Consider the following 23,352-nt stretch of genomic DNA (forward strand, 5'->3'; position numbering starts at 1 on the left):
CGTTCTTTCTCCAGGTGTTGGGTGATCAGGGTTTGGCGGTGGAGCATTGAAAATGCCTGCGACTGCTCAGGTGAAATAAAAACCATTCAGAAGGGAGGGCAGAAATACAGGAACAGCAACTGGAATAAACAGGGCACAAAAATTGGCCAAAAAGCAAAGCATGCTGGGAATCCTGAGCCAAGACAGACACACAAGAGACAATTCTGCCCAGGGACAAGTCCTTGCTAGATTTACGCCCAGATAATTGAAAACTTGAGAGGCATCAGAGCACATTACACAGTGTGTCAAACAACATCACAAGATGCATGGGACATGCCTCAGTAAGGCAGAAGACCAGGTGTATATTCTGGGATGAAACCAGACTTCCAGGCCCAAGGCAGACACATCGAATGTGTCACTGTTAGCAAGCCATGGAGTACCATTAGCAGCATTTCAAGGTGATAAAACCAATTAGTTTGATTGCCCTGATTAGCAAGTCCTTGGAAGGTTCCAGAAGGGAGCCAGGAGGGTATAAGAACCTGGCCTGGCAGGACTTGACCGGACCCCACTCTCCAGCCGACCTACAGGCAAGTCAGGATACAGCAGTGAGCAGAGCAGCTCACCCTCCGACCAGAGAGAGAATCAACTCATGAAGAGAGGTATAGACGGAACAATTCAACAGAGCAGCAAAAGATCTGGTAAGTGTTTTAATATTCAAAAGAATTGGATCGTTAGAAATAGTTGGTAAAATTGTCGAGTGTAGTTTTTCCTTTGTTGTCTCAAATAAAATTGGGACTTGGCTGACTGACTGCAGTCTCATGCTGTGTTGTCCTTACCTGATACACGCTAAGGATCCTGGGTAAATAAATATTGTGTACACTGGTCGAGGAGTCTGCAGTCTCTTAGAAACACACATTACTAGATAAAAGACATGGACTGCAGCAACTCAAGAACAGGGCTCACCACCATCTTCGGGCAATAAGGAATGAACAATAAAACCCACCTTGTCAGAATCTCCTGCACACCGAGAGGCAACAGGAAATACTGTGTGTCTGCAAAGTGAAATGACTGAACTGAAGTACTGTTGCGGGTTCAGGGTTTTTTTTACATTTTTCATTTCTTCAATGTGAATGAAGAGCAATTGAACCACTCATATAAAGATAAATGCCAGCTCCACCCATTGCTCTGAAATACAGACCCTGTAAATGTCCAGATGGACAATTGAAACTTAGCCTCAGGTCTGCCGTTTGGGTCTGTCTTTCTTTCAGTGAATATTGTGTGGTCCAGATTTGACCAACATTTACACCATTGCTGTTCATGAGTGAGATACTGAGTTAATGTGACTACTTTGCATAAAGAGACACGCAAGTCACCATTTGGCCCATTTCACAATAATGTCTCCATGGCAATACAACATTTTAATGTTGAACCGTGAGACATGCAAAGAAACATTGTTACGAGGCATAAAGTGACTTCATCCACACCAGGACCATCCAAATCCCTGAATTTGACTAACTGCAAATTTTACAACATGAACCACAAAATGTACCTGTAATTCTCGCAGGCTCTTTACTCCCTGGAACAGTGACACATCTTGTGGTAAAACCTGAACCAAGCAGGAATGAGGAGGTGGGTGGTGGGTGGGAGAGTGATACCACACGGCATGGGGACACCCCCGGAGACTGGAGGGAATGATCCCTGGCATCGGGGAAGTGGTCCAGGAAAAGGTCTGGGAGAGATTACAACTGGGGAAGGGGAAGGGAAGCCTGGAGCAGGGAGTGGGGAAGAGATGGGAGTGGGAGCTGGAGTGACACTTGGACAGACCAGAGGGTGGGAATAGAGGGACAGTCTCGAGGGGTTGAATACCCTATTCTGCCATTTTTACTCAGTAAAAAAAGTACAACACATTAAATCCTTACATTTCGCTGGGCCTAACCAACCAAAATGTGAAAATACACCAGGTTTGAGCTGACAGATCTCACAAGAGGAGTCACAGTCTCACTGCCTCTGTCAGTGGTTAGAATCACATCTGTTGGACGGAAAAACATTTCGTTGTCGGAGTTTGGAAAATGCAGTCAGGGAGGGGAATGAGAAAAAGGCTGTAAAATTGGATTGAATGTCAGAGGGCTCCAGCACCAGGTTTACAGCAGATCAACAGTCAAAAGTGATGAAGGCAATACTGAGAGATGGGTTCAACCCATCGGGCCATCCCCACCCCAGAGAAAAATATTCATGGACGATTCCGAAGAAAGATAAAGATCAGAAAGGGGGAGTGATCCTCACCACGTTATGTTTACAGTTGTGCAGATGAGTCTTTTCACCAGGGTGGGGGAGTCGAGACCTCGAGGGTATAGGTTTAGGATGAGAGGGGGACAGATATAAAAGGGATCGAAGGGGCAATTCTTTCACGCCGAGGGTGGTGTGTCTATGGAATAAGCTGCCAGAGAAAGTTGTGGAGGCTGGTAAAAGGCATTTGGATGGGTATGTGAATAGGAAGGGTTTAGAGGGATACGGGCCAAGTGTTGGTAAATGGGACCTGACTAGATTGGGATATCTGGTCGGCATGGACTAGTTGGACCGAAGGGTCTGTTTCCGTGCTGTCCATCTCTATGACAGTGAAAGAGTGACCCCGCCAGAGTCAATGCCATGTGAACACTAATGCAGTGATAAACAGTGCCAGGGGAAGTGTACCCCAGTGACAGGCTGTGTCAGGAGCTGGATATCAGTGGGAGTAGTTTTGAAGTTGGAGGGGCAATCATTTAGCCAGTCTCAGCATATCTCAGGGAAGGAGGGAAAGACACAAACAGGATCTTTATGAGATGCTCCAATCATTGGGCAGTGAACACCCCACCGGCCTTACCCTGCTACTGTGAGTAAACAGTGGTCTGTCCATGGTCAGGGAGCAGAATAGCCCCCGTGTCAAAACTGAATGAAGGAAAAGCTGCAGAAAATGAAGATGTACAAAACTGAACCCCAAAGGTGAAATCATTTTCTCCTCATCACCAGTGACCGGGAAATTAATCTTCCAATCCAGTGGATTCCCAAACTGGGAAGAGTGACAACCCTGAGTATGTGAGTGGGTAGCAATTACAAAAATAGCTTTCCCAAGTGTTCAGTGTTCCCAGGAGCCAGCACACAGAGAGTTAAGGATTTCTGAATCCATTGTAAAGTCAGAGCTAAGAGAAATTTCCATAATTAATCAGCTGGAATGTTCCTCCATGACGTTCCTACCTCAGGATAAACTATATTCAAAATCATCCTAATCAAAGAGTATATAACGAGTGTAACTCTGTGCTCAAACTGCAGATCCACCTGAAGGTGCTGAGAGTCAGTCAGTGCGTTCACCAGTGATCTGAGAGAACACCATGATGCTGAGAATCTTCTTCACTGTTTCTGTCCTTTTTGGGCATCAAATTGCTGCACGGGACCCAGAGCAGGAGGTGATCGACTTCTGTAAGGGTGTTGACTGTCTCAAGCCAGATCAAGTCACCCAGGACACGGTCAGTATAGCTGAGTTTCCTCTGTTCTGTTGTGCTTGTACCAGTGGAAATTATTCCATGTTGTTTTTAGTCCCGAACCTGCAGTGCACTGACAGTGCACATCCCAACCCTGAACCATGAGGCTGGACTGAAATTACTCCTCGGGCCTCATTAACACTTTCTACATGAGCTGCCATCACCTGCCTGGCTCCCACTGCCAGCTTGTGCAGTAAGAAGAATATCAGGGCTTCCATCTCCAGCAGCAGGTGAAAGGAGGGGTCAGTGTGCTCACAGAGAGGGGGATGGTGGGGGACAACACAAGGACTGTAGAGGCAGGGAGCTCTCCTACTGCTCCTGTCTTCACTCAATCCAGCCCTGTTTCTGAAAGGCAGTTCTGTCCTATATGGAAGAGGCCAAGTCTGGTTTTGACGGAAATCCTCTGATTTCCAAGCCTGGAAAGACCCCTAATTCGAGGTTTTTTTAACTGAATTCAAATTCTATCATCTACTCTCGTGGGGTTCACTCCAGGTCCCCAGAACATGACCTGGCACTCTGGATTAATAGTGTCTCAATTAGAGGGGTGCTGGAAAGCACGGCAGGTCAGGCAACATCAAGGAGCAGGAAAATTGAGGTTTTGGATAAAAGCCCTTCCTGATCAAGGGCTTTTGCCCGAAAGGTGGATTTTCCTGCTTCTCGGATCCTGCCTGACGTGCTGTGCCTTTCCAGCACCGCTCTAATCTAGACACTGGTTTCCAGCATCTGCAGTCCTCACTTTTGCCTCTCTGGATTAATAGCCTTGTGATAAATCCCATGAGGCCATCACCTGCCCCAATTCAGCAGGCTGTAAGTAATGGTGTTTTTATCCTTTCATTCAGTGAAGGTGTCACTGGCATGGCTGATATTTGTTGCCCATCCCTCATTCCTCAAGGCATTTTTCTGTTTAAATAATGTGTTAAAACACACAGAGAGATACACAACACCGGGACATGTGGTCATTAACGTTGGCTCAATGTAGAAGGGTTTCAATAACATTCTCTAAATGTTGCTATTGCAAACCCAAAGGGAAGGAGCAAGGTGAGTCTAACACGACAACATGAAAGATGAAAGAGTGAGAGAGAAAGGGAATGAATCAGGAAATGTTGCTGTCAGGAATCACATTAAAAACTTCAAACCCTGTTTCACGTTCAGTTGCTCCAGAACATGAAGACTCTTGCACACCTGAACACCTGGTCCAGTTCTTTCAGCATTGACAAACTTTGGTAGAAGTTCAGTTATATTAAACAGTAATACATATTTTACTCTCATCTTAGGATTATGATGAAATAGAATTTCTACACATTCAATGGGCTGAAACAGCAGTTCTTGTTTCGGAGTTGAAGAAAGATTTGAAGAGAGAAATGGAAATCCGCCTGGATAAACTGTTCAATTATGCATTTTTTGGCAATGCTGATGGTATGTCAGATATTCCATCAAAGTAACAACAGAATATGAAATGACTTTTTACTCTTTCACATTTCTTGCTTGATACGTTCTGCATTGACAAAGAATTACCTGTGCCATGCCTGTGGGCGGCACGGTGGCACAGTGGTTAACACTGCTGCCTCACAGCGCCAGAGACCCGGGTTCAATTTCCGCCTCAGGCGACTGACTGTGTGAAGTTTGCACGTTCTCCCCGTGTCTGCGTGTGTTTCCTCCGGGGGCTCCGGTTTCCTCCCACCGTCCAAAGATGTGCAGGTCAGGTGAATTGGCCATGCTAAATTGCCTGTTGTGTTAGGTAAGGGGTAAATGTAGGGGTATGGGTGGGATACGGGTCAGTGTGGACTTGTTGGGCCGAAGGGCCTATTTTCACACTGTAATGTAATCTAATCTAATCTAATTCCACAAGGCTGTCACTATTCATCAAATTTAAAAATACATTTATTTCGTAAAGGAATTTTAAAAATATTTGAAAAAATATTATTATAAAGAGCAAGATTTATAATAATAAATCTTGGTCAGAGGAATGAAACACATTTGATGTTTTATGTATCAAAATTTAAAAGGTATATGACAAATTATTATGGAAAACACTGAGCAAAATTACAGATGTTGGTATTAAAGAGATTGGCAGCATTGAGACTCAATTGTTTGATGGAGAGAAAGCAGAAAGTAGTGTTAAACAGCTATTTCTCATACTGGAGGCAAGTATCATCCTCGAGCTCTGTGATGCAGTGGTAGTGTCTGCACCTCTCAGCTTGGAGATCCATCTTCAAGATCCTCTTGGGCCAGAGGTATATGATGACATCTCTGAACAGGTTGATTTGAAAATACCTAAAGCACCATTCCCCAGAGATCAATATTGAACTTTCACAGAATGTTAATAATCTGGACTTGAGTGTATAAGGTGTAATTTCAACATTTACAAGTGATACAAAATAGTTGGGAAGTGAATATTTTTGTCAGTTATCAATGGGATGTTGACATCACTGGCCAGACTCAGTATTAATTTGCCTGTAAGGTCATTGCTGTAAGTCCAAATTTAGATGTAAGCCAGGCCAGATATGGATGAAGGACATTATTGAACCAGTTAAGTTTTTTTTTATACTGATCAATGGAGTTCAAATGGTGATCGTTAGGACAATTTTTAAAATCCAAACTTTACTGAATTCAAAATTCCTCGGTCTCTCGTAATGGGATTTGAGCCAATGTTACCATAACCATAGCCTGGGTGGATTATTAGCCCAGTGATAACACCACATGCCCTTAACAGTAAGGAGGATTCTAACAGTAAAGTCAATTCAGGTTACGTGATACAATACTAACCAGGGGTGCAAGAACTAAGGCCGAGGATATTTGTGCTCAAGTCTTTGACTTTGTCATTTCACATTCAATTGAAATTCCACTGTTACTCAATCAACCCCATTATCCAGATAGCTATTCTCACACACCTTCACAGGTTAGCCCAGAAGATACAACTTTTACCCATTACCTCCTCCCACCTTAGTTTCCAAAACTCCTACACTGCTGTCAGGTAAAGGGGAAGCATTTCTTGCATTGTCATATTCCCTTCTGACAATGTGATCAACTCCACATTGGAGAAATTCAACTCTGAGAAATCCATTGAATATTAAAATTGAACAGTATTATAAGAGCCCATTCAGCCCATCATGCCGGGGCCAGCTCTCTGAAGGAACAATTCACTAAATGCTACTTCTGCACTTTCTACTCATAGATCGGCACATTCTCCTGTTTCCAATTATAATCCAATTTCTGCATAAATATCTTTTTATTCACATTGGGAAACCTGTATGAGTGAATACAGTAAGCAGTTATGTATTATGCTATAGTTTAGAGAATCAGGGATTGCTTTTGATAAATAATGATAACATCCGTAGTTTAATGAAAAAGGAATTGGTTTAGCTGAGCGGATTTTCTGAAGTGTTCTTGGCTGAGGCCAGATGTGTAAATGGATGTCTCTCGAAAGAAGGAGAAGATAAAATTTAATGAAGCCCTGTGTGTGTGTGTGGGGGGGGGTGGTGTGGAATAGAGAAAGGGATTCTCTCTGGTGCAAGTATCGTGCAGGGTGCTTTTGGAATAGGAAAATATTTTTGCCATATGTTTTGAAATCATCAAATGTATATTCTATGAAAATAATTTACTTTAACCTGCCTTAGTTTCAACTCTTCTGTATAATAATCTTCTGTTTTCTTTTAAAGGCAAATCTGCAAAATTCAATGTTCGCATTTCTGTGAAAGACCAGCTCACGAAAACCAGAAACAATTCACAACATGATCTATCAACACATAATGCCACCTGAGATTTGACTTGTCCAGTCATAACATCAGCTGGCATCATAATATTTGGCTCTTTTGCAATATTTTTGAAATTGCTGGATTTAAGCGAGATCTATCTCTTTCTTTTAAAATAACAACTCAGGTGTGGTTCAGGACATAAAACAGCTCCATTATGGTGACATTCATTCAATATAACTTGAAGATGGATTTGAATGTTGCTAAGAGCTTTCTTGAAATGAAAGCTCTAACAGTGGATTATTTGATTAAGACTAAAATTAGAGTTATAATTAGAAAAGTAAGATGTTCTCAAGATGAGATGGGTTCAAGTTATTATTCAACAGTTAGCATTGTTTTTCCATTCATTTATGAGAATGTGGGCATTGCTGGCTATGCCAATTTTTATTGCTGGCTATGCCAGTTTTTATTGCTCATGTCGTATTGACCAGAGGGCAGTTAAGAGTCAACCACTATTCTGTCAATCTAGAATTGCATATAGACCAGATTAGGTAAGGACAGCAGTTTTCTTTTCAAAAGGGGAATTCTGAATGAGATGGGTATTTCCGACCAATGGCATGGTCATCATTAGAATTTGAATTCCATTCATTTTTTCCATCATGAACTCACACTCTACCACAGGATATTATCTAGCTGTCTGGATTAATACACAAGCAATAATACCATTAGACCATCACATCCCCAATTAGAAGAAAGAAAAATGAAAATATAATGTCATAGGTGAAATTAACAAAGCTCAAGTTAGAAATGATAGGCCTTCAGTTTGAAGACAAACAGAAATAAGGGAAAGAGAATCAGAAAAATTGAAATGGAATGGGAGGAATTCTAAAAAGAAAATTAGAATGGAGAAGGTGGTAAAACGTGCAAGTGAGAACGAGGAAACCTTGGATCCCTAATGATACAGGGAACTTGGACAACTGGATTTAGTCAAAGAAAAGCTTCAACGAAAAATGAAGAAGGAAGGAGGGAGGAGCTTGGAGGATGATTCTTGACCCAAAGAGGGATTTGATTTAACCAAGAATCTACACATAGTGCCGAAATTTACTGAAGGTAGAATCAAAAGCTCTTTTACCCCATTTGAAAAGGTTGTTAAACAGAAGATGTGACTCTGAGAGGTCCAGACCTTAACGGGACAAAGTAATTTGGAAGGTACAGCTCTGACTGTGTATGCCAGATTGTCAGAAGAACAAGTGGAGTAGAACTGCAGAGTATAGCACAGTCAATGATGCAATGCTCAATATTTAGAAGCTTGTGCCTGAAGCTTATTAATTAAAATTTAGGATTGCAAGAAAGAAACCTAAATAGATATTTGTTAAATTTTCAAAAAACAATGCAATGCTGTGGTATCAGTGGTTTAGCTGTGAGGGGTTGAACGACTGTCTCCTGTTCCCAGTTTGTATGTTTATGTGCACATATGTTCATACATGATATAGAATTCACTGCCTGAAATAGTGGTGCAAGCAACTTCAGCAACAATATTGAAAGATAAACATGTAAATAACAGTGTTTTCTTTATCTGCAGAAACAATTGTTCCTTTAACTGCACCTTGGGGACTTGCTGGTTACTTGGTAAATCAAACATTTCCAGAGACAGTCTATATCGGTGTTGGCATTGTTCCTGAAGTCAGAAGTATGCCTGAACCTACAGATCAAACGATTAAATTAAAAGAATTAACTCCAGGTCACTACTTTGTCAAGTGAGTTTTGATGCTGAAATATTGTGATTAATGTTTCTTTATGTCACCATCATTCCAGTCTGGGTCAGACTGAGATTAACAGGTCCATTCAGTCACACTGGGACATTGGTCAATGTGAATAGAGTTGTGGATTGGTTCATTTCTCACAATCTGCAACTCCACCTCCTGACAACACAGCCAGTCCTCCACATTCACATTACTCCAGCTCACAAGAAGCTGGCTCCTCGATTCTAAAAGTCTCATCTGCAACATGCTTAACATTTTTCACAGAACACTTCCACCTCATTTGAACAAAGGGACTTTGGAGTAGGAGTAAGTCATTCAGATCCTTTAGACTGCTTCACCCTTCTCGGTAATGGCAGATCATCCACTTCAGTGGAATTTTACCACAATATTCCCATATGTCTTGACGTCATTACTATCTTGAAGTGCATCAATATCTGTCTAGATCATACTCAGTGACTGAGCTTCCACAGTTCAGAAGGCACCATTCCAGAATCAATAGTACTTTGAAGATTTGAGAATAAAAGCCAATATCCCCACATCTCTCTACCCACCTTCACCTCACTGGGATGTGAATAATCAGAGTCCCAGGGAATTTCAAATGTCATCCATCAATTTCTCCAACATCATTTCTTTACTGTGACATTTTCCTTTCAACTTCTCATTCTCACTGGCCTCTGTATCTCAGTCATTTTCTAGACATTTTTTTGGTCTTGCTTCGTGCCAAACACAAGATAATAATTTAGCTTCGGTGGATTACTTCTTTGAGATTGAGCAAGAGATTGTTGCCTTAACACCATGCCACAAAGCTCTTAGAGTCATACAGTCATAGAGATGTACAGCATGGAAACAAAACCTTCGGTCCAACCCATCCATGCCGACCAGATATTCCAACCCAATCTAGTCCCACCTGCCAGCACTGGCCCATATCCCTCGAAACCTTTCCTATTCATATACCCATCCCAATGCCTCTTAAATGTTGCAATTGTACCAGCCTCCACCACTTCCTCTGGCAGCTCATTCCATACACGTACCACCCTCTGCGTGAAAAAGTTGTCCCTTAGGTCTCTTTTATATCTTTCCCCTCTCACCCTGAACCTATGCCCTCTCGTTCTGGACTCCCCAACCCCGGAGAAAAGAGTTTGCATATTTACTCTATCTATGCCCCTCATAATTTTGTAAACCTCTATAAGGTCACCCCTCAGCCTCCGACGCTCCAAGGAAAACAGTCCCAGTCTGCTCAGCCTCTCCCATAGCGCAAATCCTCTAACCCTGGCAACATCCTTGTAAATCTTTTCTGAACCCTTTCAAGTTTCACAACATCTTTCCAATAGGAGGGAGACCAGAATTGCGCCAATATTCCAATAGTGGCCTAACCAATGTCCTGTACAGCTGCAACATGACCTCCCAACCCCTGTACTCAATACTCTGACCAATAAAGGAAAGCATACCAAACACCTTCTTTACTATCTTATCTACTTGCGACTCCACTTTCAAGGAGCTATGAACCTGCACTCCAAGGTCTCTTTGTTCAGCAACACTCCCTAGGACCTTACCATTAAGTGTATAAATCCTGCTAAGATTTACTTTCCAAAAATGCAGCACCTCGCATTTATCTGAATTAAACTCCATCTGCCACTTCTCAACTCATTGGCCCATCTGGTCAAGATCCTGTTGTAATTTGAGCTAACCCTCTTCGTTGTCCACTACACCTCCAATTTTGGTGTCATCTGCAAACTTACGAACTGTACCTCTTATGCTCGCATCCAAATCAATTATGTAAATGACAAAAAGTAGAGGCCCCAGCACCGATCCTTGTGGCACTCCACTGGTCACAGGTCTCCAGTCTGAAAAACAACCCTCCACCACCACCCTCTGTCTTCTACCTTTGAGCCAGTTCTGTATCCAAATGGCTAGTTCACCCCGTACTCCATGAGATCTAACCTTGCTCATCAGTTTCCCATGGGGAACCTTGTCAAACGCCTTACTGATGAAGTCCATATAGATCATGTCTACTTCTCTGCCCTCATCAATCCTCTTTGTTACTTCTTCAAAAAACTCAATCAAGTTTGTGAGACATGATTTCCCCCGCACAAGGCCATGTTGACTATTCTAATCAGTCCTTGCCTTTCCAAATACATGTACATCCTGTTCCTCAGGATTCCCTCCAACAACTTGCCCACCACCGAGGTCAGGCTCACTGGTCTATAGTTCCCTGGCTTGTCCTTACCGCCCTTCTTAAACAGTGGCACCACGTTTGGCAACCTCCAGTCTTCCGGCACCTCACCGGTGACTATCAATGATACCAATACCTCAGCAAGAGGCCCAGCAATCACTTCTCTGGCTTCCCACAAAGTTCTCGGTACACCTGATCAGGTCCTGGGGATTTATCCACCTTTAACGGTTTCAAGACATCCAGCACTTTCTGGACATTTTGCAAGATGTCACCATCTATTTCCCTACAGTCTATATCTTCCATATCCTTTTCCACAGTAAATACTGATGCAAAATATTCATTTAGTATCCCCCCCATTTTCTGTGGCTCCACACAAAGGCTGCCTTGCTGATCTTTAAGGGGCGCTATTCTCTCCCAGCTATCCTGTTGTCCTTAATGTATTTGTAAAAACTCTTTGGATTCTCCTTAATTCTATTTGCCGCAGCTATCTCATGTTGTCTTTCTTGGGAAATGTACCTATCAAAACAAAAGAGTGTGATGTTGAAGGTTCTGAGATGTCAGGGTGGGCATGTGCCATTCTTGACGTGGGTTGGCAGAAGGTGGTAACATTTTTAGGGCAGGAAACTGTCCGCAGCAATTTCAGCACAGCAAGATTCCACGAGCAGTCCCATGAGTAACATTCGCTCAGTACCGAAAAAGTATTAAACTCTCCCTATAGCCTGAGAGGAAGACAGTCACTCCTTCAGGAATTTTCAGTGATTTGAAAATCACTGTCTGACAAGATCCTTTTGTGAATCAGACCTTGGAGCAGAAAGGATATTTTTGATGGATTTGTTTTTCAAAGGGTGCAGTTAGAACATAGAACATAGAACATAGAAGAATACAGCGCAGTACAGGCCCTTTGGCCCTCGATGTTGCGCCGATCCAAGCCCACCTAACCTATACTAGCCCACTATCCTCCATATGCCTATCCAATGCCCGCTTAAATGCCCATAAAGAGGGAGAGTTCACCACTGCTACTGGCAGGGCATTCCATGAACTCACGACTCGCTGAGTGAAGAACCTACCCCTAACTTCAGTCCGATATCTACCCCCCCCTTAATTTAAAGCTATGCCCCCTTGTAATACCCGACTCCATACGCGGGAAAAGGTTCACGCTGTCAACCCTATCTAACCCCCTAATCATCTTGTACACCTCAATCAAGTCACCCCTAAACCTTCTTTTCTCTAATGAAAACAGTCCCAAGTGCCTCAGTCTTTCCTCATACGATCTTCCTTCCATACCAGGCAACATCCTGGTAAACCTCCTCTGCACCCGTTCCAGTGCCTCCACATCCTTCCTATAGTATGGCGACCAAAACTGCACACAGTATTCCAGATGCGGCCGCACCAGAGTCTTATACAACTGCATCATGACCTCAGGACTCCGGAACTCAATTCCTCTACCAATAAAAGCCAGTATGCCATATGCCTTCCTCACCGCAATATTTACCTGGGTGGCAACTTTCAGAGATCTGTGTATATGGACACCAAGATCCCTCTGCTCATCCACACTACCAGGTATCCGACCATTAGCCCAGTACCCCATCTTTTTGTTATTCTTCCCAAAGTGAATCACCTCACACTTAGCTACATTGAATTCCATTTGCCACCTTTCTGCCCAGCTCTGCAGCTTCTCGATATCCTGCTGTAACCTGCCACATCCTTCCTCACTGTCAACAACTCCTCCGACTTTCGTATCATCCGCAAACTTGCTCACCCAACCTTCTAACCCCTCTTCCAGGTCATTTATAAAAATGACAAACAACAATGGTCCCAAAACAGATCCTTGCGGAACACCGCTAGTGACGGCACTCCATAGATGCAGTTGTAAATCATTAGCTCACAATTGAATGGAGGTGATCAGTGTATCGCCCACAGATTGGAGAGCTGATAAGAGCCCCACATCAGCTCTCTCAGGGAAAGCTTGCTGCATTCAGTGACCCTCAAGCACTGCTGGCTCCTGGCTGCTGATGGCACTGTACCTGAGAGGCCGAGCATTAGCAATGACTCCCAGGCTGATAGGTCTGTGATACCAGGTAGAGGATCACAGAACTGTGTTGGGGGTGTGGAGTGGGTGAGGTGGGTCAGCAGAAAGGGCAGGTGTTGGAGTCTTTCTTATGGCCAGATACTGATGGTTGTTTTATTTTTTATTCATTCCTGGGATGTGACTTGTCCTATCTCTAGTTGCCCTGGAGATGGCGGTGGTGAGTTGTCCTCTTGAACTGTTGCAGTCCTGCTGTCAGGAATGCAGTTCCAGATACTTGACCAATGACATTGACGGCACAATGATATATTACCAAATCAGGATTGTGTGTGGTTTGGAGGGGATCTTGCGGGCGGTGATATTCTCATGTACTTACTGCCCCTGACCTTCTCGATGGTAGAGGGCAGAGTTTTAGGCCATAAGACCATAAGACATAGGAGCAGAAATTAGGCCATTTGGCCCATAGCTCAGCCATTCAACCATGGTTGATAAGTTTCTCAACTCCATTATTCTGCTTTCTCATGATAACCTTTGATCCCCTTGGCAATCAAGAACCTATCGATCTCAGTCTCAAATATACTCAATGACCTGGCCTCTACAGCCTTTGGTGACAATGAATTCCATAGATTCACCATGCTCTAGCTGAAGACGTTTCTCCTCATCTCTGTTCTAAAGGATCTTCCCTTTACTCTGAAGCTGTGCCTTTGGATCCTAGTCTCTCCTGCTCATGGAAGCAACTTCCCTACGTCCACCTTGTCCAGGCCGTTCAGTATTCTGTAAGTTTCAATTAGATCCCCCTTCATCCTTCTAAATTCCATCGAGTATCGACCCAGGGTAATAAAACATTCTTCATATGTTAAGCTTTTCATTCCTGGGACCATTCTCATTAACCTCCTCTGGACCCCTCCAAGGCCAATACATTCTTCCTGAGGTACGGGGACCAAAGCTGCTCACATTACTCTAAATGTGGTCTGACATTTAGAGCCTCAGAAGTATATCCCTACTTTTATATTCTAGTCCTTTCCAAATAAATGCCAAGATTGTATTTGCCTTCCTAACAACCTGCAAATTTACCTTAAGAGAATCCTGGATGAGAACTCCCAAGTTCCTGTGCACTTCAGATTTTTGAATCTTCTCCCCTTTTAGAAAATAGTTTATGTCTCTGTTCTTCTGGCCAATGTGCATGATCTCACACTTTTCCAAGCTGTACACCATCTGCCACTTTTTTTGCCCACTCTCTTAACCGATCCAGATCAGTCTGCAGCCTCCCTGCCTTCTCAATGATGCCTGTCCCTCTACCTATCATTATATCATCTGCACATTTAGCCAGAATACCTCAGTTCCTTCATCAGATCATTAATGTATAAAGTGAAAAGTTGTAGTCCCAACACAGTGCCTTGAGGAACACTACTAGTCACTGGCTGACATCCTGAGAAGAACTCTTTTTATCCCCACTCTCTGCTTTCTGCCAGACAGCCAATCTTCTATCCATGCTAGCACCTTGCCTCTGACACCACGGGCCCTTGTCTTACTCAGTAGCCTCCTGTGTGGCACCTTGTCAAAGGCCTTCTGGAAGTCCAAGTAGATAACATCCATTGGCTCCCCTTGGTCTAACTCGTGCATTACCTCCTCAAAGAATTCAAACAGATTTGTCAGGTGTGACCTTCTCTTGATGCAACCTTGCTGATTTTGCCCTATTTCATCATACACTTCCAAGTATTGAGAAATTTCATCCTTCACAATGGATTCCATAATCTTAACAACGATCAAGATCAGACTAATCAGCCTGTAATTTCCCCTCTTTTGTCGTACTCCCTTTTAAAATAAGGGAATTACATTAGCAATTTTCCAGTCCTCTGGGACCCTTCCTGGCTCCAGTGATTCCTGGAAGATCACCATTAATGTCTCCACTATCTCTTCAGCTGTCTCTTTCTGGGGTGTGGTCCCTCTGGTCCAGATTATTTCTCCCCAATCAAACCTTTCAAATTTCCCAGCACCTTCTCCTTGGTGACGGCCACCATACTCACCTCTGACTCTCTGGAATTTTTGGGATGTTACTCGTGTCTTCCACCATGAAGACTGATGCAAAATACTTATTCAGTTCCTCCACTATTTCTTTGTTCCCCATTACCACTTCTCCAGCCTTGTTTTCCAGCAACCCAATGTCTATTTTGCCTCTCTTTTGCCCTTTAGGTATCTGAAGAAATTCTTGCAATCTTCTTTTATATTACTGGCTAGCTTATGGTCATAGTCGATATTCTCCTTCCTTATTTCTTTTATCGTTGTCCTCTATTGGTTTTTGTAAGCTTCCCAATTCTCTGGGTTCCCACTGCTGTTCACCGCATTGTATGCTTTCTCTTTTGCTTTTATGCTGTCCCTGACTTCTCTTGTCAGCCATGGTTGCCTCATCCTCTGAGTTCTCCTTACTTGTCATTTTTTTCATACTTTTCCATGCAGTTGAATCCACCTCCAGTGGTGTTAACCTGCTGCTTTGTTTCCCACTGGCCTTGGTACTTCTTTCTCCTCGGGATGAATTTTTACTGTATCCCAGAAACTCTTGCTGTTGCTGTGCCACTGCCTTTCTTGCTGGGCTCCTCTTCTAGTCCATTCTGGTCAGTTCCTCTCCACACCTCTGTAGTTGCCTTTATTGAGCTATAATACAGTTTCATCTGATCCCACCTTCTCCCTCTCTAATTGCAGAGTAATTTCTATCATATTATGGTCACTGCCTCCTAAGGGTTCCTTCACCTTAAGCTCCCTTATCAAGTCTGCCTCATTGCGCATCAATAAATTCAGAAATACCGTTCTATAGTGGGCTCCACCACAAGCTGCTCCAAAAAGCCATCTCATAAACATTGTTCAAATTCCCTCTCTTGCAATCCACTACCAACCTGATTTTCCAGTCCACCTGCATATTGAAGTCCCCGTGATCATTGTAACCTTGCCTTTCTTATATGCCTTTTCTATCTCCTAGTGTATCGTGCGCTCCACATCCTGACTACTGTTTGGAGGTCTGTACATAACTCCCATTCTGGTTTTTTTACCTTTGTGGTTCCTCAATTCTAGACATATTATACATCATCTGACCCTACATCGTTTCTTGCTCTTGATTTAATTTCATTTCTTATTCATAGGGCAACACCACCCCCTCTGTCCATTTGCCTGTCTTTTCTATAGGATGCATATCCTTGGATATTTAGCTCCCAGTCCTGATCCCTTTGCAGCCACGTCTCCGTGATGCCCACCACAGCATACCTGCCAATTGTGATCCGCAACACAAGCTTATTTACCTTATTCCGTATACTGTGTGCATTTAGATATACCTTCAGTCCTGTATTTACCATCCCTCTTCTCATTGTTATTCGTTTATTCAGTGTGTTTGAAGTTTGATTCCTAACCCTTTCCAAACACCCTGTCCTATTTTGTGTTCTGGAGACTTTAATAATTGCTTCTGAGTTCTCCTTACTTGTCATTTTTTTCATACTTTTCCATGCAGTTGAATCCACCTCCAGTGATGTTAACCTGCTGCTTTGTTACCCACTGGCCTTGATACTTCTTTGAGTTTTACCCTTCGCCTTCCCCCAACTTTCTAATTTGTTGACCACCCTATTTACCTTTCTCTAGAGAATATTAGTCCCAGCTCGGTTCAGGTAGAGACCATCCCAATGGTACAGATCCCTCCTGTTCCAATACCGATGTCTGCGCCCATGAAAAGGAACCCCTCTTTCCCACATCACTCTTTTAGCCACGTGATTACTTCCTTTGTTCCTGTTTCCCGATGCCAATCTGCACGTGGCTCAGGTAGTAATCCAGAGATTATAACCCTTGAGGACCTGTTCTTTAATTTAGATCCTACTTTCCAATAATCCCTAAACTGATCCTCTTTCTTCATCGAGACAATGTTGATTGTCCCAACGTGGACCACAAATATTGGATCCTTCTCCTCCCTCTCCAATTTCCTTTCAAGCCGGTCAGAGGTGGCCCTTACAGTGGCACCAGGCAGGCAACATACCATGCAGTTCTCTCTATCCTGCTTACAAAGGATGCTATCTATTCCCCTAATTCTCGAATCCCCTACAATTACCACTAGTCTTTTTGCTCCCCCCAATTGAATGGCCTCCTCTATCACAGTGCCATGGTCAGCTGGCTCACCCTCCCCACAGCCCTGTTCCTCATCTACACAGACAGCAAGTACCTCATGCACCTTGTACAAAGTCAAGAGCTGAGGCTCATCTGTCTGAATACAGGACCCTCCTATCTGCCTCACTTGCAGTCACACACTGCTGTCCCTGTCCCTTACCAAATTTGTGATACTTAATCTACCAGGTGTGACTGCCTCCTGAAACACAACGTCCAGGTAACTCTCCCCCTCCCTGATGTGCCGCAGTGTTTGAAGCTCACATTTCAGCTCATTAATTCTGAGCCAAAGTTCCTTGAGCAACCAACATTTGCTGCAGATGTGGTCAATACAGCTCGCAAAGGGATCAGCCAGCTCCCACATCATACAGCTACAGCACATCACCTGCCCAGCCAGCTCGACTTAATTAATTTATTAGTTAGTTATGCCGTGTTATTTTTTCAAATTTGGGACAGATTCCCTACCCGCCAATCAGGTCACAGCCCTCCTGTGATATCCCTTTTTCAGTTTGAGTTCAGTTACTCCACGGGTTCCTCCTGGAAGTTAATGCCAAAGGAGCAAGGTGATTCGTGACATGGTAGATGGTACACACTGTGCCACTGTGCATTGGTGAAGGGAGCGAATATTGAAGGTGGTGGAAAAGGTGCCAGTCAAGTGGGCTGCAATGTCCTGGATGGTGGTGAGATTCTTGAGTGATTTTGCAGCTTTACCTATCCAAGCAGGTGGTGTGTAGTCTATCACATTCCTGACCTATGCCTTGTTGGTGTGGACAGGCTTCAGTGAGATATTACATTGTACCTTGTAGATGGTACACATTGCTACCATAGTGTGTCAGTGTTAGAGGGAGACACAGCCAAAGCAGCTGAATTCTAGGCCTGAGCTAAGAGTGACTGCACTTGCCAATAAGGCTGTGTTGGAACAAATGTGGCTTTAAGGAGTTCGAGCAAAACTGGAATCAATGGGAACTGGTGTACAAGATGATTAGGGGGTTAGATAGGGTTGACAGTGTGAACCTTTTCCCGCGTATGGAGTCGGGTATTACAAGGGGGCATAGCTTTAAATTAAGGGGGGGTAGATATAGGACTGAAGTTAGGGGTAGGTTCTTCACTCAGCGAGTCGTAAGTTCATGGAATGCCCTGCCAGTAGCAGTGGTGGACTCTCCCTCTTTATGGGCATTTAAGCGGGCATTGGATAGGTATATGGAGGATAGTGGGTTAGTATAGGTTAGGTGGGCTTGGATCGGCGCAGCATCGAGGGCCAAAGGGCCTGTACTGCGCTGTATTGTTCTATATTCTATATTCTATATTCTATTGGCTAGTTGGAGACATACCTGACACGTGCTCATGAATGACCTCTCTCTTTAACAGGAGTTGCTCAAACTGTGACAAATGACTTTCACACCACATAAGTGTCAGGCAATTGTAACACAGAGTCTGACCATCACCCTCTGATATTCAATGGCATAATCAGTGAATGCACCATATCAGTGACTGCAGATACAACATAAACATTCAACTCTTCTGCCATTTCTCAGTTCATCATTATCAATTCTCCTAAATCTGCCTGCAATTGAATCACTGTTGATACAGCCAAAATGTCATTTTGACTTATCTTTCAAGTTTTTGCAATTCATTTATGTGTTTTTGATGGATTACAGACGTATTCAATTCTCCTCTTCCTGATGACTTTCTTATTTGTCCTTTATGGAAATTTCTAGAAAGAGCTCTCTCTGCAACTTTTCAAGGGCATTCATGTATTTGCTAAAATGGCCACAATGCTCAAATTGGGGCCGTTCCAGGTTTTCATGGAGGCTCAGGGTCGCACGGTGGCTCAGTGGTTAGCACTACTGCCTCACAACGCCAGGCACCCGGGTTTGAGTCCAGCCTCAGGTGACTGTCTGCGTGGAGTCTGCACATTCTCCCAGTGTCTGCGTGGGTTTCCTCTAGGTGCTCCGGTTTCCTCCCACAGTCCAGAAATATGAAGATTAGGTGAAATGGTCATGCTAAATTTCCAATAGTGTTCAGGGATGTCTAGGTTAGGTGCATTAGTCAGGGGTAATTGTAGGATAATAGGTTAGGGGAATGGGTCTGGGTAAGTTACTTTTCAGAGGGGTCGGTGTGGACTTGTAAGGCCAAACGGCCTGTTTCCACAATATAGGGATTCTATAAAAATGAAAGGCTTCCCTGGTTCAGTGATCAATCATCTAGTTATATGATACTATTTTCTTTATTAGTCAGTCTCTCACTAAGATTTCTCTGACTGCGCCCCATGTAATGTTGAAAACACTTTACCTGCTATGGGACAGTCTGTTCTGATCATCGATTGATTCTGTTCCTGTAATCACAATGGAGGGTTCTCAATGGGCTGAAAGACTGACTCCTATTCCTATTGTCCTGTTAATCTACTCTGATCTAGACAGGTTTTGTCATGAGGAATGAGAATTAAATGCCAAAACGCTTAATTCTGTTGCAGGACATTTCATGAGAAATATGAATGGGAAAAATATAAAGAACTGGTGCTGGACTTCTTGAAGGAACTGGAAGAAGAAAAAGGAACATTTGAATGGAGATTTGTTGTCATTGGGTATAATAAACGTGGACTAACGCAAATATGGTTTAGACAGGAATCAGAATGAAATTTTTCTGGTCGATTCTGTTACCATTATAATACTGAACAGTGAGATGCTGAATTCTAAAATCTGTTTTATCTTCCCCAAACTACACATTGAATTAACCTAGAATACTGTGCATAACTTGGGTCTCCTTACCTAGAGAAAGATACACCTTCCAGTGAATGCAGTGACTGGTCATCATAATTCTCTATAATCGGGATTTCTTGTCAAATCTAAATTTTTGGTCAGTGTTTCAGATTCATTTCTAACTAACCACCTCTGTGGGGCATTGGTGACATCAGTTTAAGGTCGTTTTATGGCATGTACAAAGGGTTAAATTCAATTGTACATGGGGAGCTGGATCCTTCACTGGGAAGCAGGGATTTGATTTCCTTTTCTCCAATCTTATTTGAAATGAATGCATTGTGCACGGCCTGAGACATGGATGGTCCTGGTGCTAGATTATGCTTCTGTTTAATCTCAATCATGCTGGGTCAGAAGGTTTCATGTTGATGTGGTCAGAGTTCATTGACAGTGGGAGGGATTACAGAGCCTGGTTGTTTGAGATTGGTCAGTGCTGGAACTGCCCTTTGGAGTATTCCTATATGGAATGGGTTTGTAAACCATCAATACTCATTGTTGTGCTCCTTTTGTAATGATGTCCCACCTTCATCTGAAAGTTAGTGACACGTAAGAATCAGTCAGCTTTGTGCTGTTGTGTCTGAGGTCAGAGGTTTCACTTGTTGAACTCTGCAGAACAAGGAGAGGGGGCAGGATAGTGGGAGCTTGCATTGAGGCTCAGGACCAGCAAGGGTCAGTGAGAGGAGGAAGAGGGATGTGGACCGGAGTCTGGAGGAGGGTGAGGGCCTTGCAAACAGTAACATCGGACACACAGAGTATTCTAAATACATGAGGAATGCAACCCCAGTCACATTGTGAGTACTTTACATTTGAACTGGAACCAACAAGAATGAAGAGAGTGGAAGTGGGGGACACTGTGGTTACTGCCATCAGGAACACCAGGCCAGGGTGAAAATTCCACCCTGTGTGGGCAGTAGAATATTCCCTTTTCCTGCCATTCCTGATGGTCAGACACTGGACTGACACTGGTCAGACATTGTGCTGAAAATGAGGAGAAAGGTTGTTTCTTCATCCAGTTCAGCTTTACTCAGGTCAGTGCAGGTTCAGAAAACAGCTGGATCCTGGTGAGGAAGGACAAGTGGAAGATTTTGGGAACCAGGAATGAAGCAGCTTCAAACTGGTCCCTGAAATGGAGAAAGAATCCCAAAGTGAAATCAGAATCCAGAGTCTGCCGTTAGAATAAAATTCAGCTTCAGATCTGCTCCCACCCACACTGGTAGCTCCCACTCACAATATAGACTGACTGAATGTGTGATTGGAGAAATGATCTATCCCAATATGATTCCTGTTAACAGACCGTTCATTCACAGGCTTCTCATGTGGAGGGAAGAAGCCATAGTCTTCGAGTTTGTGTTTGTCTGTGTTTTTCTGTCTGCTGGGAATGTATTCTCACTGTGAAATAAAGAGGGTGATGCATCATAACTCTCAGTCTCCTGTTCTATTCTCACTCTGAGGGAAATCTGGGCCACTGCTCACATCACAATTTAACATTGTATACAGCTTTCCATATTTCAGTGAAATGAATATTAGATTAGATTAGATTACTTTACAGTGTGGAAACAGGCCCTTCAGCCCAACAAGTCCACTCTGACCCGCCGAAGCGCAACCCACCCATACCCCTACATTTACCCCTTACCTAATACTACGGACAATTTAGCATGGTCAATTCACCTGGCCTGCACATCTTTGGACTGTGGGAGGAAACCGGAGCACCCGGAGGAAACCCACGCAGACACGGGGAGAATGTGCAAACTCCACACAATTAGTCGCCTGAGGCAGGAATTGAACCCGGGTCTCTGGCGCTGTGAGGCAGCAGCGCTAACCACTGTGCCACCGTGCTGCCCAAATATGTTGAAGTATTGACGATTAAAAGTAATAATTCTCCAATTTCAGAGAATGATCCCACACTAACAGAGGGCTTTTGACCCACTGTGTACATGAGTTACAGGCAAAGTGACATTGGGGATAATAAAGTCAAGGACTAACATGTGTGGCTCAAGATAGATGCGTGTGGAATAGCTATCAGTTTAGCAACACTCCAGGAGCAGTCTAACTTACACCTTGTACATAGGCCAAATGAAGGAAGAATGATCCAGATGTTGGAGAAATCCAAAACTAGGGGTCTAAGGATAATGGGTAAGCCATTCAGGACAGAGATAAGGAAGACTTTCTTCACTCAGAACATTATGAATCGGTGGAATTCTCGCCCATTGGAAGCTGCTGAGGCCAGTTTATTAGAGAAATTCAAGAGGCAACTGGATGTGGTCCTTGTGGCTGAGGAGATCAAGGAGTATGTGGCGAGGATGGGAATGGGTCACTGAGATCGCATGATCAGCCATGATCGGATTGAACGGTGGGCCAGGCTTGAAAGGCTGAATGGCCTACTCTTGCACCTATTTTCTATGTTTCTGTGTTTCTATTTTCAGCAGTCTTCCCAAGTTTTATTCTGCATTTCTTTCATAATAAATGCTAAAATTCCATAAACTGTCGCTGCACATGAATTTCCTGAAATTCGTGCATAAGGATGCCTGGACCTCTTTGCACAAACTTCAAAGAAGCCAATACTTCAAAGAACTCCTTAAACCATGAGAAAATTTATCGACAGAGACTTATTTGAGGAAATCTCCCCACTCCTCATCAAAGATAATCGTTTGGCAGAAATTGAAGTCACCATTTGACAGATAACAAGTGGGAAAACCACAGGAAGAGAGGAGATTCAAGCAGAGGTTTCCAAATTGGAGAAGCAGAGCTGAATATCAGCTGTTCCTGAAAATCTGGGACAAAGCAATCCCTGTCAATCCTAGGGATGGCACCATCACCTCCATCTCCAAGAAAGGAGCAAGAGGATGGTGGGAACGACCGAGGAATCTCCCCACTCTCCATCACCAAGAAGATCATCGCCAGTGAGGGAGGAAATCTTTCCTGAAAACATGTGTGCCTTTCACTGCTCAGCAACTCCAAGAGGAAAGCCAGGAACAACACGAACCACTCTACATGACCAAGCACTCTACATGACCTTCACCAATGTGAATGAGGCTTTCAATTCAGGCTGGTCGTTCAATCAAATTCATCAAAATTCTCCATCTCCTCTGTGGCAAGATATCAGTGTCAGTCCTCGCCAACAATATGACAGAATCCTTTGGGGTTAAGCAGGGATGTGTCAACAGCCCACCCTTTTCTCCACCTTCATTGCCTCCATTCCCCATCTTGTCAAGAACAGGCTTCTCATTGCTGTGGACATTTTTCTGGGGACAGGAAAAAACTTTTCAACTGGTTGAAATCAACAAAGAAATGAACCCCCACAGTACGCTGAT

The 23,352-nt window shown here is 43.6% G+C and overlaps 1 protein-coding gene across 1 annotated transcript; it reads left to right on the forward strand.

Annotated features, from left to right (window-relative positions):
* The first annotated feature begins 3,312 nt into the window (after nucleotides 1-3,312).
* On the forward strand, nucleotides 3,313-21,460 carry LOC148151770 (uncharacterized). Its single transcript, XM_087976558.1, has 4 exons — nucleotides 3,313-3,479; nucleotides 4,769-4,910; nucleotides 8,769-8,943; nucleotides 19,759-21,460. The coding sequence occupies exons 1-4, from the start codon at nucleotides 3,345-3,347 to the stop codon at nucleotides 19,919-19,921; spliced, it is 615 nt and encodes a 204-aa protein (XP_087832684.1). The 5' UTR covers nucleotides 3,313-3,344; the 3' UTR covers nucleotides 19,922-21,460.
* The last annotated feature ends 1,892 nt before the right edge of the window (nucleotides 21,461-23,352 follow it).

Source organism: Chiloscyllium plagiosum, unplaced genomic scaffold (genome assembly GCF_037043375.1).
Source record: "Chiloscyllium plagiosum isolate Xiang-an unplaced genomic scaffold, Cpla_swu_hap1 HiC_scaffold_3, whole genome shotgun sequence".
In the NCBI taxonomy this organism is placed as follows: domain Eukaryota; kingdom Metazoa; phylum Chordata; class Chondrichthyes; order Orectolobiformes; family Hemiscylliidae; genus Chiloscyllium; species Chiloscyllium plagiosum.